At 40.8% G+C, this 26,165-nt stretch overlaps 1 protein-coding gene across 1 annotated transcript; it reads left to right on the forward strand.

Annotated features, from left to right (window-relative positions):
• The first annotated feature begins 258 nt into the window (after positions 1-258).
• On the forward strand, positions 259-23,274 carry MRPS31 (mitochondrial ribosomal protein S31). The gene is made up of 7 exons (XM_064440931.1): positions 259-439; positions 2,691-2,981; positions 3,629-3,787; positions 9,527-9,673; positions 12,705-12,778; positions 17,075-17,218; positions 22,919-23,274. The coding sequence occupies exons 1-7, from the start codon at positions 315-317 to the stop codon at positions 23,128-23,130; spliced, it is 1,152 nt and encodes a 383-aa protein (XP_064297001.1). The 5' UTR covers positions 259-314; the 3' UTR covers positions 23,131-23,274.
• The last annotated feature ends 2,891 nt before the right edge of the window (positions 23,275-26,165 follow it).

Here is a 26,165-nt window from a genome sequence, read left to right on the forward strand (position 1 = left end):
AATCATTAGAAGTGCGTGCTTTGTGGCCCTAACTGAAACCCTTGTGGGTGTCTGGAACCATTAAGTGCTTCACAAGGGCCATCCCAAGACTTGGGCTTGCGACTCCTGACACTAAGTGAAAACCCGTAAGAAACTGCCTGTGACTGGGGTGGTTTTGGCGGAGGAGGATTTGGGGAGGTTGTGGCACCCCGCTGCCAGCCGGAACGCCGGTGCGCGGAACGCTCGGCGCAGCTCCTGTTCCCAGTCGGCAGCTGCGGTCGGGGACGGCCCGCGCAGAGGGACGGACCGGGGCGGGCGGCCGCGCCGCGGGCACCATGTGGAGCCGCTTCCGTGGCGGCGCGGCCGGGGGCTCTTGGCGCCTCGCCGTGCGGCGCCTCGCCGGGCCGGCCAGTGGCCGGGAGGCGGCAGGGGCAGCGCGGCCGGAGGGGAGGCCTCGCAGGTACCGGCGCCTCCTGTAAATCCTTCATCTGGGGGTGGGGGCGCCCGGCGGCGGGGTGGGTGCCATGGAGGGGTTGAGGCCTTTTGAGGGACGGGGGCCGCCTCGCTCCCCGGGGAGCGCCGCCAGCCTCCGCCGCGGGCGGGGGTTGCCTTGCCGCGGCCTGTGCCCCGGGAGCAGGTTGTCGCTCTTCGCCTTTGCGTTAAATAGGGGGGGGGGGGGGCGAAGGGGGTCTCGTGTTTTAGCCATTTTCTCCCGTGACCATGGCGGGTGGGTGGTGCGGCCGGCCTGGCTTCAGCTGCGTTGTTCCCCGGTGACTCGGGGTTTAACCCCCGCAACCAGGGCCGGGGCCGGGGCCGGGGCCGGGGCCGGGGCCGGGGCCAGGGCCGGGGCCGAGTCCGTCTGTCCCGCCGGTGCTCTGTGCTGCTGGCACCAGTGGGCAGAAGCCACTGGGGAAGCGGAGGCAGGTAGAGGCGGGTGGTTTGGGCGGTGTTTCTCGTGTCGCTTTCCTGGTGTCCTTCTCATCTTTGTGTGGGCGGTACGTGTAGGTGACCTGAGCATAATTATACAGCGATCTGTCTGTGATCTGTCATGTGATATGAGCACAATAACATGCGATATGCTCGTCATATCAGCAAGGCAGTGCTGGCTGTTGGCAGAGGTACATGCCCAAAGCGCTGGCTAAAAGTAGTATTTGCAAGTTCATTGTTATTTTTATTAAAAGATTTTATCTCCTATTAATGAAAAGTCAGTGGAGCTTTTTTTTTTTTTTTTTCATTCCAAAGCTCCTCAATGGTTTTGAACAAGTTCTGATATTGTGATGGTCTCATTTATACAGCAGCTTAGTTTCTTTTGTAGCTGTGTTTGCTTTCTAAGGGTAGGCTTCCGAGCAGAAGATAAACCTGGGGTGGGTGAGATACAGGAATGCAAACGGGAATGTACTACTGCCTTTAAGGCTTGCAGTCTTGCTGTGTTTTTCTGACGCTGTGTGCAAAGATCTCTGAATGGATAAGTAGCTTTAAGGAGCATGCAGTCTGAATTAATGAAGAACGTGTTTGAAAAAGATCTGTGGAGAACAGCTCTGTGTGAAACAGCAGGACTCCTACTGTCTTCTCAGTAATGTGGTTCTGAAGCTTTCCTTAAGTTTTCCTGTTGCTTTTCAACATTGAAATTTAGGGTTTAATGCTGACAATTTATTAAGTGCAGGGTGACTGAAGTAATAATGCGGTGCCTGCTGATACCGGCAGATTTTTCTTTTTTTGCCAGAGAGAGGTGTGTGTGAAGGGGGAAAGTATTTCAAAATTCTTTCAGATCTATTGGAGTGTTATATTTTGAACTAAAATAAACATCTAATTGTAAGCTTTTTTCTTTATTTTCGTAATTTGAAGGTGGTTTTCAAACAAAAAAGTAGTTGTGAATTTAGAGATTCAAGCATTTCATTTTAGAACATTAAAGAGGCAGTTCTTTGAATTTTATTATAGTTTTTTCCAGAGAATGCTGTTGTGGCTGTGTTGCAGCAATATCCTGAGCAGCTCCATGCTGTCCCCGGCCTCACATCCTCATCTGCACCATGCTGGTTTTAGCTTCTTTGCAGTGATGTGGTACACTAGGTAGAGGAGCTGTTCCAGATGGAAAAATAACCAAAGTAACTTTTTTTTTTTTTGTTACTGGGTTATCTTGCAGCAGGATCTGTTTCCTCATAAGGCTGCACAAATGCTTGGCTGCTGTATTGCAGGACACAGGTTAGGGGAAAGTGATCCATAGTAGTGCTACAAGCGTAAAACAATGTGAAGCTAAATGCTTGTGTACAATCTTTTTCCAGGCAGCCAGCCGGGATCTCTTTGTTGCCTCATTTTAGAGTTACAGTGAGTTTTATATAGTACTAATAAATTTAAGTATCTGTGCACCAGTAGATTCAAACTCTCAGCCTGCTACCTAATGCAGGGATACCTTAGAAGTTTTAAGCTCCTAGCTTAAAAACAATTTAGTTGTGGAGGAAATAAAGTTCTTTACGTGATTTTTGTGATGAAGAAACCATAAATAATCAAAAGTTTTTAATAGTGCCCTAGCCCTTCTCAAAAGTCAAAAGGTACGTTTGACAGGTACATAACATACTCCGTTTTTATGCAGTTAGGCCTAGACAGTTATAACTGATGGGGTGTTTTTTTTGTAGGCTTACAAAATTCAGCCTACTTATAACTTCTGTTTGTTTATGCACTTATTTTTTTTTTTTTAAACTTTGTCTATCATCTAGCAAAATACAGAAACCCTTCAGCACAAGCAGCGTGTTTTCTGCTGAGAAAGATGAATCCACTGCTTCCAAAGGCAGTGCCACTGAAGTGGAGTCGAAGAGTCAGGAGGGTACAGCAGAAACACCAAAGCAGAAGTTGTTAGAACTTATTGGTAATATGAAAGTAGAAGTCAGCTACAGGAAGAAACTCCAACAATTAAAAACACGTGAAATCAAAACGCAAGCCACAAACAAGCTGGAAGGCCCAGACAGTGAAGGTAGCATGCTTCAGCAAACTACAGAAGGCACCCAGCGGTAAAGTATAACAAACTTTTCTTAGCCTGTTTTCTTCTTTTTTTCAAATTTTTAATTTTTATGTTACTGAGGACAAAATAAAGCCTAGTAATGAAAGGAGTCTCTAAGGGAATGTAGTGTAGACGCAGATTGCAGTAAGTCACAGGAGAATCTGGATAAAAGATGTGGTGTGCTTTCTACAATGTGTTACCTTTTTCTGCACTGAGACTCTTGAAAGGTAGCACTAGCAGCTGCCTGTGGGAAGTTATTTTAATGGGAGGGGGGAAATAGTGTTCAGATAAAATACAGTAAATCTGAGGAAAAAGGTAAAGAAAAAAGCAAAACCCAAAATTAAGAATGGCATCATGATTGTTGAGACTCACGGGTGGCTCACCACCACATCGCGTTTATAATCTTGCAGGTCTGTGCTGCCTGTGGTCTTTCGCCACTTGAGTACAACAGCTTGTCAGTGTAGTTTAACAGCTGATGATTAGTGCAACATAGGGCAAACCTAGCCTTCCCTCTGGCCACCTGCACCCCAACTTGGGATAATGTGTAACTGTAACTTCTGAGTAATTAAGACTTAAAATGATAGTGCAGGAATGATAATTTAAATATATTCAGGCTTTTATTTTTTCATATTTCCATATCTGTTGTGTCTCTTACAGCGGCAGGCCTTTAAATCCAGAACTGGTGGCAGCTGCTTCTGCAGTTGCATCTTCCCTACCACACAACAAGAAACAGACACAATCAGAACTACTTGCACAACTAAGACGACATGAAGAAACCACAGATAAACAGAAAAAAGGGGGAACTATTAATCTACGGTCTGTATATCGAATGTTATTCTCGTTAACGTTTGAAGTTCTGATTTTGCAATGTCATCTTGAAGATGACTGGGTTCTGTGTTGGAAAGGTGGCCCTAAGAGATACACTTGGATAGGTTATACTTGGAATTAAAGAATAATGGGAACGTCAGTGGTCTGGTTATACCACACTCCCTCCTCGTTCTAAAATGGTTTTGCAGAAATGGAATTGTTTTCCTGCCCAGGATCGTTATTTTCTTGGACAGGCTAGCAAAATAACAGGTTTGGGTTGTTTTTTTCTTTTTCTTTTTTTTTTTTTTTCCACGCTTCTGAAATTCTCACACAATGGATGGATTTGTAAATGTTTCAGACGTTCTGTCTGGACTGGTGGATTTTCATGACAGCTCTGCAGAACTGAGCTACAGCAGCTCTATTTATAGCCCCACCCTTCTTTTCAAAACTTTCCAGTCAACCCAAGAAGCTCATCTCTTGGCTTAACTCCATTTCCAGTGTGTCTTACAAATAGATGAGAAACATTTGTTTGGAAACTGAAACAGTTGTGCATACTGCTCTTTTGGATGATGGCTAAAACCAGATTTTTTCATACTTTTTTTTTTTTTTTTTAAGCTAGCATTCAGATAACTACTCAGAAAATAAGGCATTAAATCCAGCTGAGGTGCTGAACTAAACAGAAAACTGAATCTTCAGCAAAACGGGAATGTGAAACCTTTGGTTATGGCTGCTTGCTGTGTGAACTGCAAGCTGCTTATCATCTTAGTTTCAATTTATTCTGTGAAAAGGAATTTGCCCCAAACTAGGATTGAAGTTTGACCCATGAATTTGTAGGTTGCTCTGGATCTGCTATGTATGTTTATCAATGAATTGCGAACAGAGCAGCCAACAAACTAATGATGTTTGTGGCTGATGTCTGCCCTTTGTGAGTGAAAACCAAGGAAGACTGACAGATGGTTGCAAATAGACTGAGTTAGATGGTGGCAAATAGATGCTCAGTGAATAACTATGTAAACAAAATGCATGTTCTTTGGAGATTGTGAGGGGAAAAGGGAGAAACTGCAAGTTTCCCTTTTAGGCTGTATTCATGATTCTCTCTGCCAAGAGTGCTAATGATCATTGTGGAGGGCAGAATGAAATTCTCTCCAAACCTGTGAGGATTTAGGTATACATGCAAGCATCTCCAAAGGCTGTGTGTGCACTCTGTTTTCATAATGTCATCTCAGCCTGAATATACGAGATCTTGAGAACTTGACAGAAGCTTATCTCTCCATAGGCCTTTGGAGCTAAAACAAATAGCTTTAAAGGTTAGAGGTCTGGCTGTTTTATGTAAAATCAATGTGTTTCTGCATTTTCTTGTTTTTGTGTGCAGTATTACCAAAAACCTAAGAGACGCTTATTAATGTAAGGAGAATAAATAAGGAATATTTTATATAAAGAATAAGTTTAATAAACTATTAAATATCAGTGAGGTTGTTCCATCTGTCAGTGAGGTTTTCGGAAGAGTGGAGCACACAAATGTCTTAATAATGGCATTAGCTGTGGGTGGCCAACTTGAATGTAATTGGAACCTACTTCAGTTCCTGGTAAGATGTTGGAGGACCATACTGATACTGAACAAGCTAATACATGCAGTGGCTAACCTCATATGGGCCTGCATCTGTTCCTTAAGGTATATGTATTCTTCTCTAAATGTGGTTGGTCTGCCTACAGGCAACAAAGCCTCGCTGTACTCACTTTCCGTGAAGCAATTCCACAGCTGTGGCTGCTGTGGAAGAAGAAAGCATCTAAGGAAGTTGTAGTATAAGCAAAAAGTTTTTTTTTAATGCAGAAAGAAAGTTTAAATTCTTCAGAAATTTAAAAGCTGAAGTCCCTGCTACTATATAGTGCCTCTGTGTAATTGGTCGATAGGTTAAGATGTGCTATTAAAATATTTTATAACAGGCTTGTAGATGAATCACTATGGTTAGAAAAATGTCTTTTCCTCAACCAAAACCAGCCTTTTTGGTTCACTAGGAATGGCACAGCTGGCTTGCTGTGATTTGAATTGGCACATTCTATTCCCTGAGGCAGCTTTGTGAACTAGCTTGCTTTTACCTGGGAATGTAAAATATTTTTTATTTTATGCTGAAAAGAATAATAGAATGGTTTGGGTTGGAAGGAGCTTTACAGGTCATCTAGTCCAAACCCCCTGCAGTGAGCAGGGACACCTTCAGCTAGGTCAGGTTGCTCAGAGCCCCGTCCAGCCTGACCTTGAATGTTTCCAGGGATGGGGCATCTACCACCTCTCTGGACAACCTGTGCCAGTGTTTCACCACCCTCACTGTAAAACATTTCTTCTTTAGATTTAGTCTGAATCTATCTTCTTTTAGTTTAAAACAATTACCCCTTGTCCTATTGCATCATGCCTACTAAAAAGTCTGTCCTCATCTTTTTTACAAGCGCCTTTTAAGTATTGAAAGGCTGCAGTAAGGTCTGCCCGGAGTCTTCTCTTCTTGAGGCTGAACAACCCCAACTCTCTCAGCCTGTCCTCTTCATAGGAGAGGTGCTCCAGCCCTCTGTTCATTTTTGTGGCTCTCCTCGGGACCTGCTTGAACAGGTCCATGTGTGTCTTGGGCCAAGGGCTCCAGAGCCGGACACGGTGCTCCAGGTGGGGCTTCAGGAGAGCAGAGGGGCAGAATGACCTCCCTTGACCTGCTGCCCATGGTGCTTTGGATACAGAACCAGGACACGGTTGGCCTTCTGGGCTGTGGGTGCACGTTGTCAGCTCACATCCAGCTGTTCATCCACCGGTGCCCCCAAGTCCTTGTTGGCAGGGCTGCTCTCAATCGCTTCATCCCTCAGCCTGTGTTGATATTGGGGATTTCCCTGACCCAGGTGCAGCACCTTGCACTTGGCCTTGTTGTACCTCCTGAAGTTTAGATGGGCCCACTTCTTGATCTTGTCCAGGTCCCTCTGAATGACATCCTGTCCCTCAGGCGTGTCACCCCAATCCTTCAGCTTGGTGTCATCTGCAGATTTTCTCAGGGTGCACTTGATCCCACTGTCCCTGTCATTGATGAATATATTAAACAGTAGAAGTTCTATTTTCTTCCTTAATAGTTAGGTAACAACTTGAAATTCTGTCAATGGATGAGTTTTCTAGAAAGACCAACTCCTGCTGATTTTCATGACTGGAAACTTGGTTAGTAGTAACCTTTCACAGTTAGGCTCTGAGATGAATTTGGTACTGTGGGCTTTCTGAACAGTCTTAAAACTTGATTTTAAAAAGTACAACAGAAGGCAATAAAATGGTTTTAATATATTAGAAAGCAATTACTTTTATCCATACATCTCTATTTTGTGTTGATTTTTATTTGATAACAAGAGAATATGTGTAGTGTAACTTTTCATTTTTTTCAGTAAAGGTTTTGCATTCAATATACTGGTACATTTTAAAAGCCAATATATATTCCCTGTGATTTATAACTATTTAAAAAAGACATACCTTCACAAGCTGTAGAGCCATATAATGCTCATCTGCAAAAAACTGTGATACTACTACCAAGATTTATGACGGTGTGAAGTAAATTGTACGATGTCTGGATCTTTTGGTTCATAAGAAATTTTTTTTTTCAGGATTGTGTCATGGCCTCCAGAGGTCACTGTTGTACGCAGTTGTCTCATCCCCTTGTTTCCTTGTTTTGTAGACAGCGTGAGGACAGCGTGTTCGCTAGGAAGGGAAAATATTAACAATACAGGAATTTATTTTTCTCAATGTGGGATGAAGTTTCACTCAATGGAAATTACAACAGTGCTGTACCAAAATAGAATCAGTGGCACTACAAGTTGAAATTTCAGCTCCTGTTTTGGGTAAAGAAGTAAAGTAATTCAGAGCTTAGGCTAAAGTATATCCAAACCTCCTTGGGTCTCCATTTTTAGTGTTATAACTATTGATTGTTGATCAGGAAGGAGAGAGAATCTGGACTTGTTACAAAAGCTCTACCTCTTCCCATCTCTGGAAGGCAGAAGTATCTAGGAGGTTATTTTTAACCTCATGTTGTGACATGAGGTAATATCATATAATATCTAACCACTGTAGGTACACTGGGGTAGGAGTATGAATTTGCAGTCTGCTGGTTTTCATTACAAAGGACATTAAAAACATCTTTTTAGTTTTATTATTAGTTAATAAAGGGGCACTTTTAATGACGGACTGATGAATGCTGCTGCCAGAAATGTTCCTATACCAATGATGGGGTGATATTAGGACTTTGCAGTGAGAATACGATACCATTGACTGCATGTTCTGATAGCTTGGTAGCAGTCTGTCCAGACCTACTGTGCAAAACCGCAAATAAATCAAGGTCAGCTGTGAGAAGAGCTTCGCTGTGGAAGCCTGATCCCCCTGTAGCATGGGAACACTCCAGCCTTGTAGGTCACAGCCAAGCCAAGCAGTTGGGCTGGGCCGTGTGTGACTGGCCTTAGGAATTACGTCCCCTTGACCCTCAGAAGTGTGTCAAGCCTCTGGCCCAACACCAGCTCACTAATGCCAGTAGGCACTTCATAGAGTAACTTCTAGTGTGAGATACACAACTAACCTGAGATTGTTTTTTTGTTAAGATTAAAATGAAATAATTTAAAACTTGTTTTCAGATGCTTTTCTTTCAGAGTAGGTACTTGAAGCACTATGCTGTTCTTGTTCTGCCATTCGAAACCACATCTAAGACTGAAGAGAAAATCCTACTGTGTTGCTGTGGCAATTAGCTTTTAAAATTTTCCACAAGTATTTCTTTCTTCTTAATAAAATCTCTTTTGACTTAACCTACCGAAAACATAGTCTGAACTTCAGTCAGATTTTCATAAAATGGATAGGTAGTGTTTTTGACTTGGCCTGTTTTTGGTTTTTTTGAGACCATATTTTTCTCTTAAAACTTGAGCACTGCAATTTTGGATGACTGCATGTTACTGGAAGTGGTTGGGAGGAGAGGATAGCTGTGAAGAAGAGTTATCGGCTTGGTCTTTACCAACCAACAGACTTTCCAGTTAAGGGGACTAATTGGTGGAGGCAGAAAGGTGGTATGTTTTGTGTACAGAATGAGCTGCAGATTGCACCAGAAAAGATGAGAGCGTTTGTTTTTCACATATGATTTTGACTACAGAATTATGAAGGAAGATGTGGTCTGTTAATGCTGTAATATGATTATGCAATGCAACAGATTGCAGTGGATCAGGAAGGGTGACCTACTTATTATGGTGGCATGATTGACCCATGTCAGCTGATGTGTGAAGGCAAGCTTCCTTTTGGTCTGCAGCAGCACAGCTCTGTCCCTGGGCAGTGTTGTTTCCTGTCCAAAAAAAATGGTGATTTTTGCCTCCCTATTTCGGCGTATTCCTTGTATCCAGAGAAATTCCTCATTTACGTAAGCAAAGCATACCTAGCATACTCTGTGAATATTGGTATGCAGATACGTGAAATTTTTCTTTTAGTTGGAAACTAAATAATTTCAAAGGAAGCATTCACTGTAGGTTTAGTAGGCTGAAGTAGCACTTTTCATTTAATCTATACAGAATGTAATAACTGAGGGTTTAAAAAGTAAGACTTGACTGTTTGATGACTTAAAAATGGGTGTATTTTGTGAGGAATGGATAATTCCGTCTTAGAGGCTTATGAAAACAATTGAGAGCAGAGTTTCTGGTTAATGCACGTGACAGACTTCCTTGCTTTGTTGATTTGTTGAGTTTTTACATTCATGTTTTTAATTTCAGCAACGTTATTTCAGAAATGGCAGTTAAAAGGCAGTCCCCAGCTCAGAATGGTGTGAGGATATCCAGTCGCATTTTCTTGGATTGGGATGAGGATGGTCAAAGAATCAAGTCTGAAAGATTGTCATCTCAGTCTTTTCACTCCAGAAGGTATTTTTGTTGTGTTCCTTTCCAATAGAAGGAGTGTGCAAAACATTACTAATGGACTATATTTTAGATCTAGTTGTACATATTCAGGTTACTATGATACTTCAGAGCTTAAAAAAATTACTTGTTTTTCAAAAGAGGGCTGTTAGCATTGAAATAAATTTCTTTGAGAACACATTAGTTAATGTTAACCAGCTAATCAAATAATGTGTACTTCTTAATAGTAAATTTTAGATAATTAAAAATACTTGGTGCTGAAATGTAATTGCGTTTGTTTTAACCAGTTTAAATTATTCTCACACATAATACAATTTATATAACTTTCTGGGAAATGGAAGCTTTGAGGGCTTACTTTCATCTACAGAAAAACTTTGATAAATGTTCTATGTTTAGAAAAGCTTCATCAATTCTGTTAGGGTTTTAAAGAGGTTTTAAAGTTTTACTTTTTTTACCACTTTGTTGCAACTGAGAAGTCATTCTGTAATTGATTTCTCTATTGTCTGTGATATTAAGTTCATTTCATAGACAATTATAATAATTTACATGATGATTTCAGGGTACTCCTTAAATTTATCTTGCCGCTGGTTATGTGGCCAGTCTATTTCTTAATGAACTAAGGAGTACTCTTAATTTTTTTTTCTTAACTTCTGTAAGCTATGCTTTCCTGCCTGTGGTCTTTTGATTTTCCCTTGGCAGCTCATCATCACATTCCTTCCCAGTACATTCTTTTCTCTAGCAGTTCAGTTTTTTGTAAGATTAACTGCTCTAATCATTAATTCAATGTGGAAATGAATCCCCTTTTCCTGGGGTTAGCAGCTGGAAGTTGAGGGATTCATTTGTGTTTAGATAGATAATGCTGAAGGCAGAATTTGGATAACTAAGGAAAAAAAAGATTAAATTTACGGGTACAATATTCTGCCCTTTTTATTCAAGACATCTATTTCAGTATATCATAAACAGAGAGTTGTGGCTTCCCATAAGGAATGGATTGTAACATACGCATTGAGCCGTGTAGATCATGCAGAAACCTCGAAGAAGTAGCTATCGCCAGTCATGAGAAGCACGTAGCCTGCTGCCTGAAATGTTTCTGAGTAACTTCCTCGTTCTGGAACTACCAAACTGTTAAGGTGTGTTATGGAAGTATCTCTTGGGCCTCTTCAATATTACAAGGCCAGCCAGCAGTGATCTCTTTTCCTGGCGTGAAGCTTGTAGAAAGTGCAAGAAGGACTTCTTGTAATGGAGGTTAAAAGGAAGAAGTGGAACAAGGTTGTAGACCAGGCCCTCCTGACTTAGATATTTCTGTCCTGGGTTTTCATACAGCTATAAACTGTTGCTTTGAGGAGCAAGGGAACTGACTTCATTATCAGTTGCTCAATAGCTCTATAGATATTTTTAATCTGGAGATGATTATCAGAGTTGGTAATCGCATGAAAGTAACTCGGTATTAGGCTATGATCCTTGACTGACTATGAGAAATACTTTAGTTAAGGTGCTGGATTAAAAGGTTTTCGAAGTTTGAAAGAAAAGAAGTAATACGATAGAAGTATAAACTCAAAACCTGATGTGTTATGTGCTTGTACAGTGTATATTATTTTACATCTTTGCTAAACTTTTATTAACATACTGCAAAGTAAAGTGAATTTCAGTTACGTTTGAGGACATTTAATAAGTTGTTGTATCTGAGAAGCTGTCTCGCCTTCTTTTGTGTGATGAAAGTGTACTTGGTATATAACTTCAGGAACAGTACCTTTAAAATAGTTTTAATAGTTTTTAATGAACAAACTGTCTCCAGTTTCAGTCTAAGTTTCCTCCTGCATCCCTGACGGGTATGCTTATCTATTGATAACATGAAAAGAATGGGTTAGGAAGAATATCTAAGTTTAAATTGAGTTAGTAGATTTCAGTGAAATGAATGATGTTGCTTTATAGTAATCTGAAGTAGGCATTTTAAAATAAATGTTCTTCCAAGTCTTGCTTGTATCTTTGGCCAGTGTTATTGGGAGTTACACACAGATAGGAAAATATAATCCTAAATCAACATTCTTTTAAGGCTCTGTAATTAGAATGCTCTGTGCTGAAATAGATCCAGGGTAGTTACATCAGTAAAATGTAATATGACAAGAGCAGGTTTGCAGTTGTGGCCATCAGAAACCTGCAGTAAATCCAGAGAGGTGAAATTTTAAGGTTAGGAAGGGCAAGTATTGCCAGAGTAACAGAGAATACTATTAACATAAAGTAGAAAACAGTAGAATTTCAGTGGAAACCTAGAAGATTGTATGATTAAAAGAATTATTTGTTCTAAAGTTGAGTCTGTTCTACAGTAAAGGCATAGGTTTTTCTTTGTTTTCATTTATAAGAATATTTATTTTCATTACTTGTTGAACTCTTGGATTTTAAAAAATGTTTTTAGGCTTATGCTAAAGATCAGTATGATTAAAACTAGATGGCCAGGGTGAAATATTTTTATATTCAGAAGAGAGAGCATCAGGGTGATATATTTAAAATATATCATACAGATACACTTTGAATATTTGCCATATGGCAGAGAAGGTGGCTGTGTAATCTTCCAGAAAGGCTATTTATGTCATAAAGCAGGAATTGTTTGATTTAGCTGTTGCCTTTTCTCTTCCTGAATTGTGCAATATTTTTTACAAGGGAAAAACTCAAAGCACCAGATTCACTTTTTAGTTGCAACTTTGTAAAATGGCTTGAGTACTGTGGTTTGATACTGTTTAGCTTTGTTCAGAGTCCTAAATATTTCAGTAAAAAAATGACTGCAAATATAATGTTTGATTTATGCTCATTCTTTCACAGGGAAATGTTTTGGGAAGCTCTGTTACAGATGAATAATAAAGTCATAAACACTTTCTCTGGTAAAAAGCCTGAGGATTTTGTGAGAGTCACTATCTCTCCTTTTTTTTTTCTCCAGAGATCTGTTAGTTCATGAGAATATTTTGTGCTTTTAAATTTGTTATCTGGCAGTGTTGGGAAGTGTTGTGAAATACTAAATATCGTTTTTCTTTTTTGTTTATAGAAGTCTCAAAGTAGGAAGGAGGCTTAATATATTCACCAAAGCTTCTACAGAAACAGAAAATGCACTGCAAACAGGTTAGTGGAAATTTAATAACCAAAAACCCAGTGAAGCCAAGTTCTGAATTTTTAGAATATCAAGAGATTCACTGTTGTGAAGGAGACTTATGACCTGTTAACTTCCTGCTTTCAGACCTGTTAAAAAGAATAATGTAACTGATTTCAGTAAGCATAACTTGTATGCAGTGTTACAGATTAATGTTTTCTGCGCTAATCAGGACATTCTGTTACTGAACTTGAAGGATAAAACTGGCTTTTTGTCAGTAAGGTTAGTCTTTCATCTGTGAGCGTGAAACCAGCCTGGAGAGTGGGTATGTTGGCACTGGTAGCTTATTTGGTCAAGTTGCAGGCTTGCTGCATTCGTTTTATGGCCAAGATGCACAAGGCTGTGATCCCAGGGAAACAAGCGTGCTCTACAGGTGCCTGAGCATAAGCAGGGTAGAAGAAAACCAAGACAATGCATTTGATTGCTTCGTGGCCTTCTCTCGTTTAGTTTGTATGTGTAGCTTGAAAGATCCTGTAAGTGGCTGATAAATGACACCTTGCTTTGTCTACAGTAAAGCTCTTCATGTATGTTTTGAATCATAGAACGGTCTGGGTTGGAAGGAGCTTTACAGGTCATCTGGTCCAAACCCCCTGCAGTGAGCAGGGACATCTTCAGCTAGGTCAGGTTGCTCAGAGCCCCATCCAGCCTGACCTTGAATGTTTCCAGGGATGGGGCATCTACCACCTCTCTGGACAACCTGTGCCAGTGTTTCACCACCCTCACTGTAAAACATTTCTTCTTTAGATTTAGTCTGAATCTATCTTCTTTTAGTTTAAAACAATTACCCCTTGTCCTATTGCATCATGCCTACTAAAAAGTCTGTCCTCATCTTTTTTACAAGCGCCTTTTAAGTATTGAAAGGCTGCAGTAAGGTCTGCCCGGAGTCTTCTCTTCTTGAGGCTGAACAACCCCAACTCTCTCAGCCTGTCCTCTTCATAGGAGAGGTGCTCCAGCCCTCTGTTCATTTTTGTGGCTCTCCTCGGGACCTGCTTGAACAGGTCCATGTGTGTCTTGGGCCAAGGGCTCCAGAGCTGGACACGGTGCTCCAGGTGGGGCTTCAGGAGAGCAGAGGGGCAGAATGACCTCCCTTGACCTGCTGCCCATGGTGCTTTGGATACAGAACCAGGACACGGTTGGCCTTCTGGGCTGTGGGTGCACGTTGTCAGCTCACATCCAGCTGTTCATCCACCGGTGCCCCCAAGTCCTTGTTGGCAGGGCTGCTCTCAATCGCTTCATCCCTCAGCCTGTGTTGATATTGGGGATTTCCCTGACCCAGGTGCAGCACCTTGCACTTGGCCTTGTTGTACCTCCTGAAGTTTAGATGGGCCCACTTCTTGATCTTGTCCAGGTCCCTCTGAATGACATCCTGTCCCTCAGGCGTGTCACCCCAATCCTTCAGCTTGGTGTCATCTGCAGATTTTCTCAGGGTGCACTTGATCCCACTGTCTGTGTTGTTGGTGAAGATGCTAAACAGCACTGGTCCCAGTATGGAACCCTGAGGGACACCACTTGTCTCCATCCAGATATTGAGCTGTTGACTGCTCTTCTCTGGATGTGACCATCCAGCCAAGTCCTTATTCAACAACTATAAATGCCAAAACTCATTGAAGATGAAAACAAAAAAAAGGCAAAGCATGTGTGACCCACCGTCATATTCACTGAAGGTAGAGCTCTGTGGGAACAGTCTTTGTGCTGCGTAAGGGGGATGGCTTTCACGTGTGAAGACTTAGGTTTACGACAGACTGGGTTTTGGCTAAGAGTGTGAATATGGGTAAGTCATGTAAAGAACTCCCTCCGTCACATTTATTTCCGAACAATGAAATGTGCATTGTTAGCACTGATCTTTAATAGGCTGATTTCCCATAGCTATTCTGAGGCCTTTTAGAAGCAAAACTTTACTCCAGTGTAGCGACTTAGAACTATATGTAAAGTCACCAGCTGCAGAAGAAATAGTATTCCTCCCTGATACATATTTGTTTCTGTTTCAAGAGTAGGACTGTTAGTTTTTGCCATATTCTAGCTGTTTTCTCTCTTTTTTTTTTTTTTTTTACACTTGAAACTGCAGGGAGAAATTAATTTGTTTACTTAATTTATTTAGTAAAATGTCAGGTAGTGCTATTTGCATATTTTCAAGCATTTTCAAGCAGCTGTGAGCTTTCTGAATGCACCCACCTGTGTGGTGGACTATGAAAGTTGCTTATTAGAATGGAATTAAATTTGCTGGCCTTTAAGATTGTCAATTTCCTTAAAATCAGTCAATTTTACATATAAAAAACAAGGAATGATGCAGCATTTGTTTTTAGTGGTCTTGACAAATGTGATGTTCAGGTAACTGGTGCTTGTGTTGAATCAGATTTACTCAGATAAAATGGTGAGAATTTAACCTTTTTTGCATGAGCACAATGTAGATGCAAGAGCACGTAGTAGTCACCTTAGATAAAAAACTGAGGTACACTTTTTAATACAAAACTAGAATGTGTACAAATTGTGTAAGAGAGGAAGTGGACTATACTGGATTTGTAATTAGGTATTAAGAAGGAAGCTTCTTTCAGCTTTTTATGTGGTGGTTCCTTGTTTGATTCCAGGTAGTCTTCAGGAAATCTACAATACATTCTAAGCCAGGATGCTTATTACTTGGCTTACTGACTAAGCCTGGTGACAGAAAGCTTTTTTGCATTATGTTGGGAAATACCAGTATGATACTTGATACCTTGATTCATTTGCTTTCACTGTCTTGGCTCATATTAGTGGAGATAATGAGTTAAAATATTTTTTATACATGACAGAAAAGTAAGTTCTGTGATAATGTATTGACTATTTATTTTGAAAACCTGAATGTTATCTGGAAAGTAAATTGACATCCTGAAAAAATTATTAATAACAACATAAAATATCAGTAACTTAATATAAAATATTAGTATTTTTTTTGTGTGTTTTACAGAGGTACAGATATAATGTTTATCACCTTTACTGCAAGCTTGAAAAAATTAGTTTCTGCTCTCTCCTGTTAGAAGATGCATTAGTAGTGCATTATTAGAAGGTATTCTTTAAGATGTGGACAATAATTTCATTCTGGTATGGTTTCTCATGTTGTCTTTTATCTGTATTTTATTCTTGCCTCCAGTCCTCAAATCAAAGTAGGCAGCTAGGGAATGTAGTTCTGGAAATTTCCCTGCTAAGTAAGAAATAAGTTGCAGAAGTATCTTCTGATTTAACACAAAAAATGAAAACACTTTTCAGTACGTAAAAATACTGTTTGCCCTTTCATTTTGTGTTTTCTTAAATGAGCAGGGAGATGTTTTTTTTAAATCCAGTTGAGTTGTAAGCCACTGAGCCAAAGATGAAATTATATCTTAGTTTCAAATACTTATGAGTAGTAAAATAATAGCTGATTAGTCATGATCCACTTCAAATGGACTGTAACATTTGAAATCACATCAAGATCTCTGTTCCTAGGAGCTTAGGGTGATTTGATAATGGGGAGAGAGAAAACAAAGGAGAGTGTGACTTAGGCCAGCTCATGAGACAGCAGCCCAAGGCACTCCCAGCAGTTCCTCCCTGTCCTGTGGTAACAGCTTGTTTCCTTCACTTCAGTAATGCGGTTCAATCTGGGCTCATGACCAGCCCTCCTGGGTGGAGGGGCAGGAACTCCTTAAGAGTAACTCTGCTGCCATATGAGTAGCCTTTTTGATTTACCAAAAAAAAAAAAAGGTGCATCAGGAAAGATGCTTCCCTAAAGGGACTATTTGACTTTGGGAGAAGAATAGGAAACCAGGGTTTCTCAAGCTCAGGAGACAAAACCTGGGGCACTTACGAGTGTTGGGGAAGGAATTGCCATTGTTTGTATATCGAGTTTTCTCCCTGAAGGAGAGTATAGTTGTGAAGTAGCTGAAAACTCCTGTAGTAAGCAAGATTCCTTTAGCAGAGTACACCAGTCAAGTTCAGAGTTTGTCGTACGAACAATTTGTGAAAGACAAAAAGGAAGAAAAAATTGTGGAAAAATTGAATTCCTGCTCTGTGTGAAAGGCTTAAAAATAAATTGTCCCCTAGGGATTCAGAGTACATTTTTACCAGACATTCGAGAATTTAATGGACTTTCATTTCAACAGAGGATTCTTACTTGAGAAAGGTGATGCTGGCATCTAAGCTAGAAAAATCTGCACAGCTGAAAGTATTAACCTCTGTAAAGGTTCATGTTAAAGGACCTTCTTTTAACTGGTGATGAGTCTTTGGCATGCTGACAGATCTTTACAAAATTTCTTCTTCAGTATCTTCACCAACAATTTGGGATCTGGAATTTGCGAAGGAGATTGGAGCAATAACTGCACAGCCTCCCCGAAATGGTTTTGAGGAGATGATCCAGTGGACAAAAGAAGGAATACTGTGGGAGTTCCCAATTGACAATGAAGCTGGTACGTGCACTGTTAACTTTTATTATCTGTCTGTATTTCTCTTTTTTGAGAATTAGAGTATGCTATGCCCTGTGATTGTTTTAACATAGTGTTTCAGCTATCAGTCATGCATTTGATAGTAAACAAATATAACTTTCCAACTGCCTCAAATCAGAGATGCTTCAGATGAACTAATTCTGGCACCCTTCAGGTGAAGTTTTGCAGGTGGTTTGGATGATCTGAGGACTGGCTGCTGCCAGAAAAGGGAGAACTCCCTCCTTCAGCTCTGATGCTTTCAACACCAAAAGGCCATTCAAGCCTGTTACATAATACCTTTTACTATACAACTTCTTTAAAGAAGCTTCTAGCAGAGGATAGGGAATCTTAAAACTGCTGTGTGTGTTTTATAATGCTGATTCTGTTCTTTGGTGCGGCTCTCAGACCAAGTGGCTAGCCAGATCCTAGTCAGCTATCTGTGCAGGCTGAGTGTTAAACAGTTGTTTGCTCCCTTTGTTCTGTCTGTTTCATAAGAATAAACAGTCCCAATATTCACTCACTCTGGGCATCTATCTTAACTAGACATCTTTGTGCATGGTATTTAATTTTTATTACCATTTAAAAAAAAAAGGTCTGTGTGAAGTTAAGCCAGCAGAGAGGGAAAACGAATGTTAAAGAAGGGAAGAACAACTGCACAAAGCAAGTGTACACTTTAGGAACGGGGACTTCATAACTTCAGGGAGAGCTTGGCTGTGGGTCTTTCTTTTTTTTAAAAGACTTTAAAGACATCAAACAGAACTACTTTAGAATGATTCAGTCACTGAAAGCAAAACAGGTTAGTATCTGAAGCTGGGAGTCTTTGAAAATCTGTCCTATACTGAATTGCAAATTGCTTAATGTGGTTCATTGTTTCTTAATGTTTATTCTCATCCTATTTTGGCAGTTTCTTCACAGAATTTAATCACTGCTCCCAGAATTGATCTGTTCCATCATGTAGAAATCCAAGTATCCTCTAGTCATGTTTTTGCAAGCTTAAAACCACTGTGGCCAATGGCTTTTCTGTTGTTGTAATGTGGCTGGAACCTTGCTGTCTGGGGCCGTAAGTGGACCAGGCGTCTTTGGCGGCCAATGGTTTTTCTGTTGCAGCAACGCGGCCGGAACCGTGCTGTCTGGGATGGGGTGGCAAATGGACAAAGAGTCTTTACATATACTTAAACAAGAATCTTTATTGATTTGTCCACAAAGGCTAGTCATGTGGAAAATTCCAGTGAAGTGTTCCAAAATCTGTCACCTCTCAGGTTGAAATATCAACTCAGTAAATTCCATCCTATCAAACTGCCAGCCACAGGCTGTTAATAAGATCAGGTACGTCAAAGCACAGTAAAAGCTTGAGAACCTTGCTCCAGTTATATCAACATACTGTAATTTTGGTGTCTCTGCAAAAGAAAGATGCCCTGCTGCTAATTTTGCGGTTTTGTAAGTCACCTCCCTCAACAGGAGGACATTACCTCAGCTTGTTCTGTATCAAGAAATGTGTGATTTTTCTTTTATGCCATGAGCATGTGGCTTTAAATACTTAAGTGCAATTAAATTTTCTATTGAGGAAGCACCTATACTCAACTTCTAGCATTATGAAAGCCTTTAAACTTTTAAATGAAATATAAAAAAGAAAGAAGACTGCTTATAACTGTTTTTCTTGGCTCCAGAGCACCTCTGGTGTTCTCATTAGAGTGCTTTACCAAGGCACTGTGCTGTGCTTTGAGACTTCAGCGCAAGGTCACGATTTTTAAAACTTGTCTGGCTTGGGTGCGAACATCTGAAGATGTGGCTAGACATACTGGCTTGCTGCAGAGGCCATTAGCAGTCTTCCCCTCCTGACCCTGCTGCCCTGTTGTCTGCTCCTGCCTGCATGTCCTTTCCCTTATCTGATGCAGTTGAAGTCATTGTTAGGCAGAAAACTACCTTTTTTCTTTCCAACTCTCTGACCTCTGATTAATTTTTACCAGATTAGCAAACCATTAGTATAGCTTGCGTAACGTCATTCCTCCTCCTTTCTGCTTGCCTCTTCTGCTTCTAGTAGCTTTAGTTCTGCTCCATGACTTGCCATGGTAAAAAGTTGGGAATAACATTGATTTCTGGCCCTTTTTAGAATTATTTCTGTGCGTTTATGCTTTAGTGACTCAAATCCTAAGGAGTGCAGTTGTTAAAAAGGACAGTGCAGATTAATGGTGCTACTTTGCTTTAGCACCTCATTCTGAGGAGCAAATGCTTCTGGTGGGCCAGAGGGTGTTATGGCAGAAGTGACAGGCTTAACGGAACTCTCAGAAAACTAATGCCTCAATTGCCCCATATGGCTTCTGTAGACAAGTGTTAACCAAGTCCTGTTCTGGCTGTTTTGCCAAGATGCAGAGAAGCATCAGATCAGTTTACCGAGAAAGGTGGCAGGCGTTACACAACCATTTTACACAGAATCACAGGTTGGAAGGGACCTCAGGGATCATCCAGTCCAACCTTTCTAGGAAGAGCAGAGTCTAAACAAGATGGCCCAGCACCCTGTCCAGCCGAATCTTGAAGGTGTCCAACGTGGCCGAGTCAACCACCTCCCTGGGGAGATTATTCCAATGGGTGACTGTCCTCAGTGTGAAAAATTTTCCTCTGGTGTCCAATCGGAATCTCCCCAAGAGCAACTTTTGTCCGTTCCCCCTTGTCCGCTCCATGTGACTCCGTGTAAAAAGGGAGTCTCCATCTTCTTTGTAGCCACCCCTTAAGTGCTGGTACATGGTGATGAGATCCCCTCTGAGCTTCCTTTTCTCAAGGCTGAACAAACCCTGTTCTCCCAGCCTATCCTCATACAGCAGGCTTCACAGTTCTTTGATCATCTTGGTGGCCCTTCTCTGGACCCCTTCCAGCCTGTCCACATCCTTTTTGTACAGCGGGGACCAGAACTGTACGCAGTACTACAGGTGTGGCCTGGCAAGCGCTGAGTAGAGTGGGATTTTAGAGCGGGTTTGCTTTACTAATTGAGTGTATTCTAGGAACCTACTGTAAGAGCATGATTTATCTCATTCTAAAAATCCTAGAATCAGAATGGCTTGGGTTGGAAGACGCCTTTAAAAGATCATCTAGTCCAAACCCCCTGCCATGGGCAGGGGCGTGTTTCACTAGATCAGGATACTTGGTCGTCTTTATAGTATGTCACCAACACTTCCTCTAAGGATGGACATCTGCATTTGAGATGTCATCTTTAAGGCAAGGTTGGTCGTGTCTTGGAAAGGTTAGTGTTTTAGCTAGAGGAATTCCCCAGACTTTCTGTTTTGTAGTACATAGGGGATTGGAAGTAGGATTTTGAGAGTGGGTGACTTCTTGCTTTGAGGTTGATAAAGAAAATCCTCTACTTTAGACTTCACTGTGCATGTTCTTTCAAATTAGTTTTCTGAGGACAGTGCAAGAGAGGCTGAGGGACAGGCTTGTTCTTCCCATGCAGCTGGAGTTATGGCTTGCTGGGGGTGGGGAGTCATGTGAACATATCTCATCTAATCAGTTCCCACCAGAGGTCTCAGCCTCTGGTGCTTTGGGCAATTGTGGTCTCTTTTTGTGATGCACACTTTACTTTTCTGAGGACTGAAATATGTGGTCTAACTGAAATGTTCGGACTTCACACTTCATCCCCAAACCATATATCATGTCTTTGACAAATGGGAGATCAAAATACATGATGTAATATTTCCTTCTGATCTGCATTTTTGTGAGACTATAAATGGTTTAATTTCTTTTGGGTTAGAGATGAAAATTGGTGAAATTATTAATTAGACATAATCTCTCCTGATACCCTATATCTATCCCCAAAAGAAGAGCATCCAGAAGGCCAAATTTTACTGTCAGCATTATTCAGGTTCTTTCAGTAGTAGGTTCCTTGGTTTAGTTCTCTTGGATTTTTGTGACCAGCAAAAGTATGGAAGTCTGGAAAGGATGTTAGCTTGTGAAGGCAACCAGCAGCATTCAGGTACAGTGAGATTCCACCTTCCCTTAGTGGGCGAAAGTCAGCGTGGGTGCCATGGTAAAAGGATCATCTCTGTACTTCTGTAAGTGGACATAAGTTTCCAAGCACAGCAGAAATATACCTTCTGAAGCTGGCATGATCTTTTTTTTTTATTTTCCTTTTATCATAAAGGAAAAAGAAGAGAGCTTCTGAAGAAAGAAATGTGCTTTGTTTTTTAAGGACAAGGGAGATAAAAGTGGCACATAGCTGGTATTGATAACTGACATATTTCTGGGAAAAATCTGTGGGAAAAATAGAAGTATTTCCTAGCTCCTTTAGATATTGCAGTACCTAAACTTTAGAACAGGAAAGAAATAATGCAAACTTAACAAATACAAGCTGAGAGACTTTTCCATCCCAGAGATGTGCATCATTTCTTCTGAAACTGTAGAAGTTCTAACACAGGAGGAAGCCTAGGACTGGCATGGCTTAATTACTTCAATTATAATATTGCTGTTTTAATGTTGTCAAATAATGTATTATATCCTAGCTAGCATAAAAAAAATCCGTGTACACTTATTGTCTATGGTGTAGACTTCCCATTTTTGTCATCTGGAAGTGTTCGTATGCACTGTATTTCTCTAATAACAGATTTTTACCTAAAGGTGTAAATGTCATTTACAAATCTATAGCAAATTGGGATCAAGCAAAAATTTTCATGTATCCCTAACTGAAGAAAAAATCTTTCAATTGCAAATCCCAGTTTGCCTTGGTTTTCTACCTCAGAATTGGGCACGGTGAAAGCAGCCTTCTTTCTTTATGTAGATACTGGTGGTCTGAGTCTGTCTTGTGTATGCTGGCATCGTAGTATCAACAGCAGCAAAGGAAATCCACAGGACAGAGAACAAAAATTTACCATAGGATCTGAGCTGTGCTTGATTAGAGATCTACGATAATCCCTTGTCCCATGGTCCTGTGGATGCTTTTGAATGCATCATCGTTTGCGCTGGTTGCAACTTAAAAGTAGCAGCTGGTGAGATACACAATATTTTTACATCAGCATACACTCAGATTCAGAAAGTGTTAGAAAAACAATTTTCTGTGCCCATTTGGTAGCAATAGGATGTTAAAAGCACAACTTGGAATGAACGCGCAAGTGTGTGATAGCTGTTCAGTATTAGATACTTTATGGGGTTGCCTCATTTGTTCCAGGCTAGCTTGTATTCTTTAATCCTCTGCAGAATTTAGGCAGTCAGTGTTTTCTTAGAGTTTATCAAGAAAGCGTCCCTAGACTAAAAGGTGGTACCTGTGATGAATAACAATTTTCATGTATTAAATAAGCAGGTTTTTACTAAGAAGAAGTTTGATTTATTTTTTATTTTTTTTTAAATTATTCCCCCTGCTCCTGCCTTGGCATCGATTTTCAGTGAGATTACTAGCCGGAAAGTTGATTTTAAATATTAGATACTCTTACAAATGAGAGCACAAAATGGAAGTAGTATGGTAGATGGGAGTATGATCTATGCTGACTTTTGTGTGGAGGGAGAAATTAATGTCTTAAAATTCTGTGGTTTCTTCCACTTCTGTGTGGTTGGCTTAACTGTGCAAAAAAATTAAAAGGCACAGAACCGTTAATTTTACTAATTTAAGATTTTTTGCAGAGTATATGCTTTTTTACTTCGATAAGTTTGCTGTTATATTATGGTAACAACTTTGTCTTTTTTTTTTTTTGTCCCTTTTGTTAGGGATGGAGGATGATGCTGAATTTCATGAACATATCTTTCTAGAGAAACACCTCGAAGACTTTCCCAAGCAAGGACCTATTCGCCACTTCATGGAACTAGTCATCTGTGGGCTTTCGAAAAACCCATACCTCAGTGTTAAACAGAAGATTGAACATATTGAGTGGTTTCAGAAGTATTTTGAGGAAAAGAAAGAACTTCTTCAAGAGATTTGAGACTTGAGAAAATGCTTAACCTTGAAATGAAAAATCGTTACGTCAAAATTGATGGTTTCTTACAATGGAAATACTGTCAGTGCATAGCAATCATGTGACCTGAAAGTTGTAATTTAAATAATAAACTTAAAGGTCATACTTTCATGTGTGCACGTCCATCTATGTAGATATTTTCTGACACAAAAGAAGGAACTGAAAAGCACGACTTTTGTAGAATGTGCGTTTCAAATTTAGTCAAACTTGTCTTTTAAATTTGAAACTAATGTTTTGACCATATAAAATACTAGGTCTAATTCCACTTCCTACACCCTTCACACTTGGTGTGTGTCTTGGCAGGTTTGATCGTCTTTCTCATTCTGGAGAACTTGCAGTGCTTTAATTTTTTAAAAAACTCTAATTTTGAAAAGCTGTTACTGAGTTGGTAACAGTTCCTTTTGCTAGTTCATTAAATGCACTGGTATTTGGATGGTATTAGTTCTTTCGATCCTCCTTTCACTAATCATTGGTTCATTTTAAACTTTTTGGTAATGACTAAGTCGTTTGAATGGAATGCTTGTTAGTTCATCCGCTCAGTGAAAGGCTATCGCATTCCCGAGGTGTGTGCACAGCATAATACTGGTGAGTTACTTAAAATAATAGGAGAAGTCTCTCCTGCCATCCATCCATCCATTCTGAAGCTTTTGACCAACTTCCCATCAGTATTTGTTGTTTAAAAATGAGTCTGGTTGTCAGGTAATCCTGAGAGTTCTGTTTCATCAGAGCAAGCAGTTTTATGGTTACTATGGTGTTTGGAGTTGAGGCATTGTCTCGTGCACCTGCAGGACTAGAAAAGAGGACTTGACATTGCTGGCAAGGAAAGTTGTCGCCTACAGATTGCTGTCGCGTGATGCCACTGCTCTTTTCTCTCCAGTCCTCAGGTCTTGGTGAAGTAACTTCCTATTTTCTAGATGATCCTTTATTCTATTAAATGTGTGTGGTCCTTTGTATCTATTAAGCAGCTGCAGTATATTTTGCTTCAGTTACCTGTTGTTAAATTTTCATCCACAGTTACTCACTCGGTCATTCAGAATCCTGGATTACATCTCACTGCTTAACTTTCCAGAGCATTTCCAGCCTCACATATTGTGTTCTTCCTTGTTCTCTCGCATCACTCCAACCACTTTAGCAGCTATTGGCCCTATAAATATACTCCTGTCTTTTTCTCACATTTCCTCGTGACTCAAGGAGGAAGTTATAGAATGAAGGTAAAACACTGGCTTCATATGCAAACTGATTTTTAAATCAGAATTACAAGAAAGCAAATGAAAAATAGAGTTGGCCTTTTTCTACAAGTTAGAATATTGTTGCTGTGTTCTGCTCCTCTGCAGGACATGAGTTTGCCTGTCTGGCAAAGGGCAAGACTCAGGCTGTGGAAGGGATAAGCAGCTTTTTGACTTCCTAGCTGTAAGAACAGCAAGATTCAATTTCTGCAGAAATTTTCAGAGGCTTCCTGGCTTTGGAATGGAGAGTGTGAGAATTATATCAAAGTATCTCCATTTAGTACTAGGATCATTTTAGTTTTCGTTCAATGCCCAGATACGTTTTACTTCAAAAATACCATTCTTCCCAAATTTTTACCAAACTATGATGCACAGCCTGTGTTCTGTGTATTTCAAGCCTTTTCTAAAACAAAGTACAGTGACTTTGAATTCATTGTGGGTTTTCAGAAACAGCTTCTCCATGTATTTGCATCTAACCTGTGTTTTGCTATGGAGAGGCAAGGTGCTCACAAGCTCAGCTCTTCCAGTAAGAGGTTCGGGAGCATTAGCTGTGTATGAAGGTAGTGAATTTCGCAGCACTGGGAGAGAGGTGAATGTTATCGTTTAAACAGATTCATTAGGAGGTCAGTACTTCAACAAGCTCTTAACAAGAGCTCTTGGGGCTTAGGATCTTTGGAAAGCTGTAGTAATTCCTACTTAGGTGCTTAAATATAGATTTGAGAGTTAATACTAGGCAACGGGATTTGAATAATCAGACCTAGCTGCACATACGTACGGATGCTTACTGGGGCTGCTCAAGGCACATTCAGAGAGCCCAAGTGGCAGGGCTTCTGTGTGTGTGGGTTTTTTGGGGTGTACACTTGTTGGTAGTCCCAGAGGAGTAGGCTTGTAGGAATTCAAAGCATTGTTTACAGATGAGTCACTTTGAAGCGTAAAAATCACCTCCCTTTTCTTTTGCAGCCCGAAGGATAAAAGCAGTCTGCCGTTGTTCAGAGCAGAGCCAGTGAAAGCAGGGCTTTTCTTACGATGGTTGGTTTTCCCCTTCTTGGAACTGGTTAGGTGGTATTACGCGTAACTTAATGGACTCAGCATTAGGATCTGTCCAAAGCAAAATAGTGTTTGTTACGTTCTGCGGTCTTACGTTTCCTTCTTTACGCATGAAGTAGAAGGTCTCGTTAATGCACTGCTAATGCTATACCTCCGTGACACCCGCACTGGAAAGCGGTCTGGCTCTGAGAGGGGCTGGGGCAGTTGATGCTGCCCTGAGAAGAGTGAGATGATGGAGCAGGCTGACCCGGAGCCATAATTGTGGGGAGCGTTGTCCATGTGCGATTTATAGGTGACAGTTTTTCCTCTGGGGTGGCTACAAGAAGTACGTAGCAGAAGAAGTTCTTGTTGAGTGGAGATGGCTGAGCTGCTGCAGAGCTGCATGCAAAGGCGTAGAGACTCGCTGTTGGCAGCGGTGGTAGGCTGTTGCTAGCACTGTGAACGATGGTCATGGCTTTCCCAGGTGAGCTGCTACACGGTGAAGAAATCCAAGCTCTTTTTCCCCCTCCTTGCCATCACAGCCAGGTAGTCTCCATTTTCCACCCATCTGGTGCTACCACAGCAGTTCCAGAGGGCCTCTGGAACTTGAGACTCTCCATCCTGGAGGAGATGAAGGCACTGGTACAGGTAGAAGACCTGGCAGAGGGCAGCGACTCGATGTTGGCAGAGCGAGGGAAGAAGGGCGGGAGATGTAAGGGACCCATACGGTTTGTAAAGCTGTAATGGAGA

Source organism: Phalacrocorax carbo, chromosome 1, assembly GCF_963921805.1.
Source record: "Phalacrocorax carbo chromosome 1, bPhaCar2.1, whole genome shotgun sequence".
In the NCBI taxonomy this organism is placed as follows: Eukaryota; Metazoa; Chordata; class Aves; order Suliformes; family Phalacrocoracidae; genus Phalacrocorax; species Phalacrocorax carbo.

Excerpts from the sequence above, each read along its gene's own strand:
- MRPS31 (XM_064440931.1), top strand. The coding sequence starts at position 315 with ATGTGGAGCCGCTTCCGTGGCGGCGCGGCCGGGGGCTCTTGGCGCCTC. Across the intron at positions 3,788-9,526 it reads GGGGGAACTATTAATCTACG|CAACGTTATTTCAGAAATGG; the intron begins GTCTGTATATCG and ends TTTTAATTTCAG. Across the intron at positions 9,674-12,704 it reads CAGTCTTTTCACTCCAGAAG|AAGTCTCAAAGTAGGAAGGA; the intron begins GTATTTTTGTTG and ends TTTTGTTTATAG.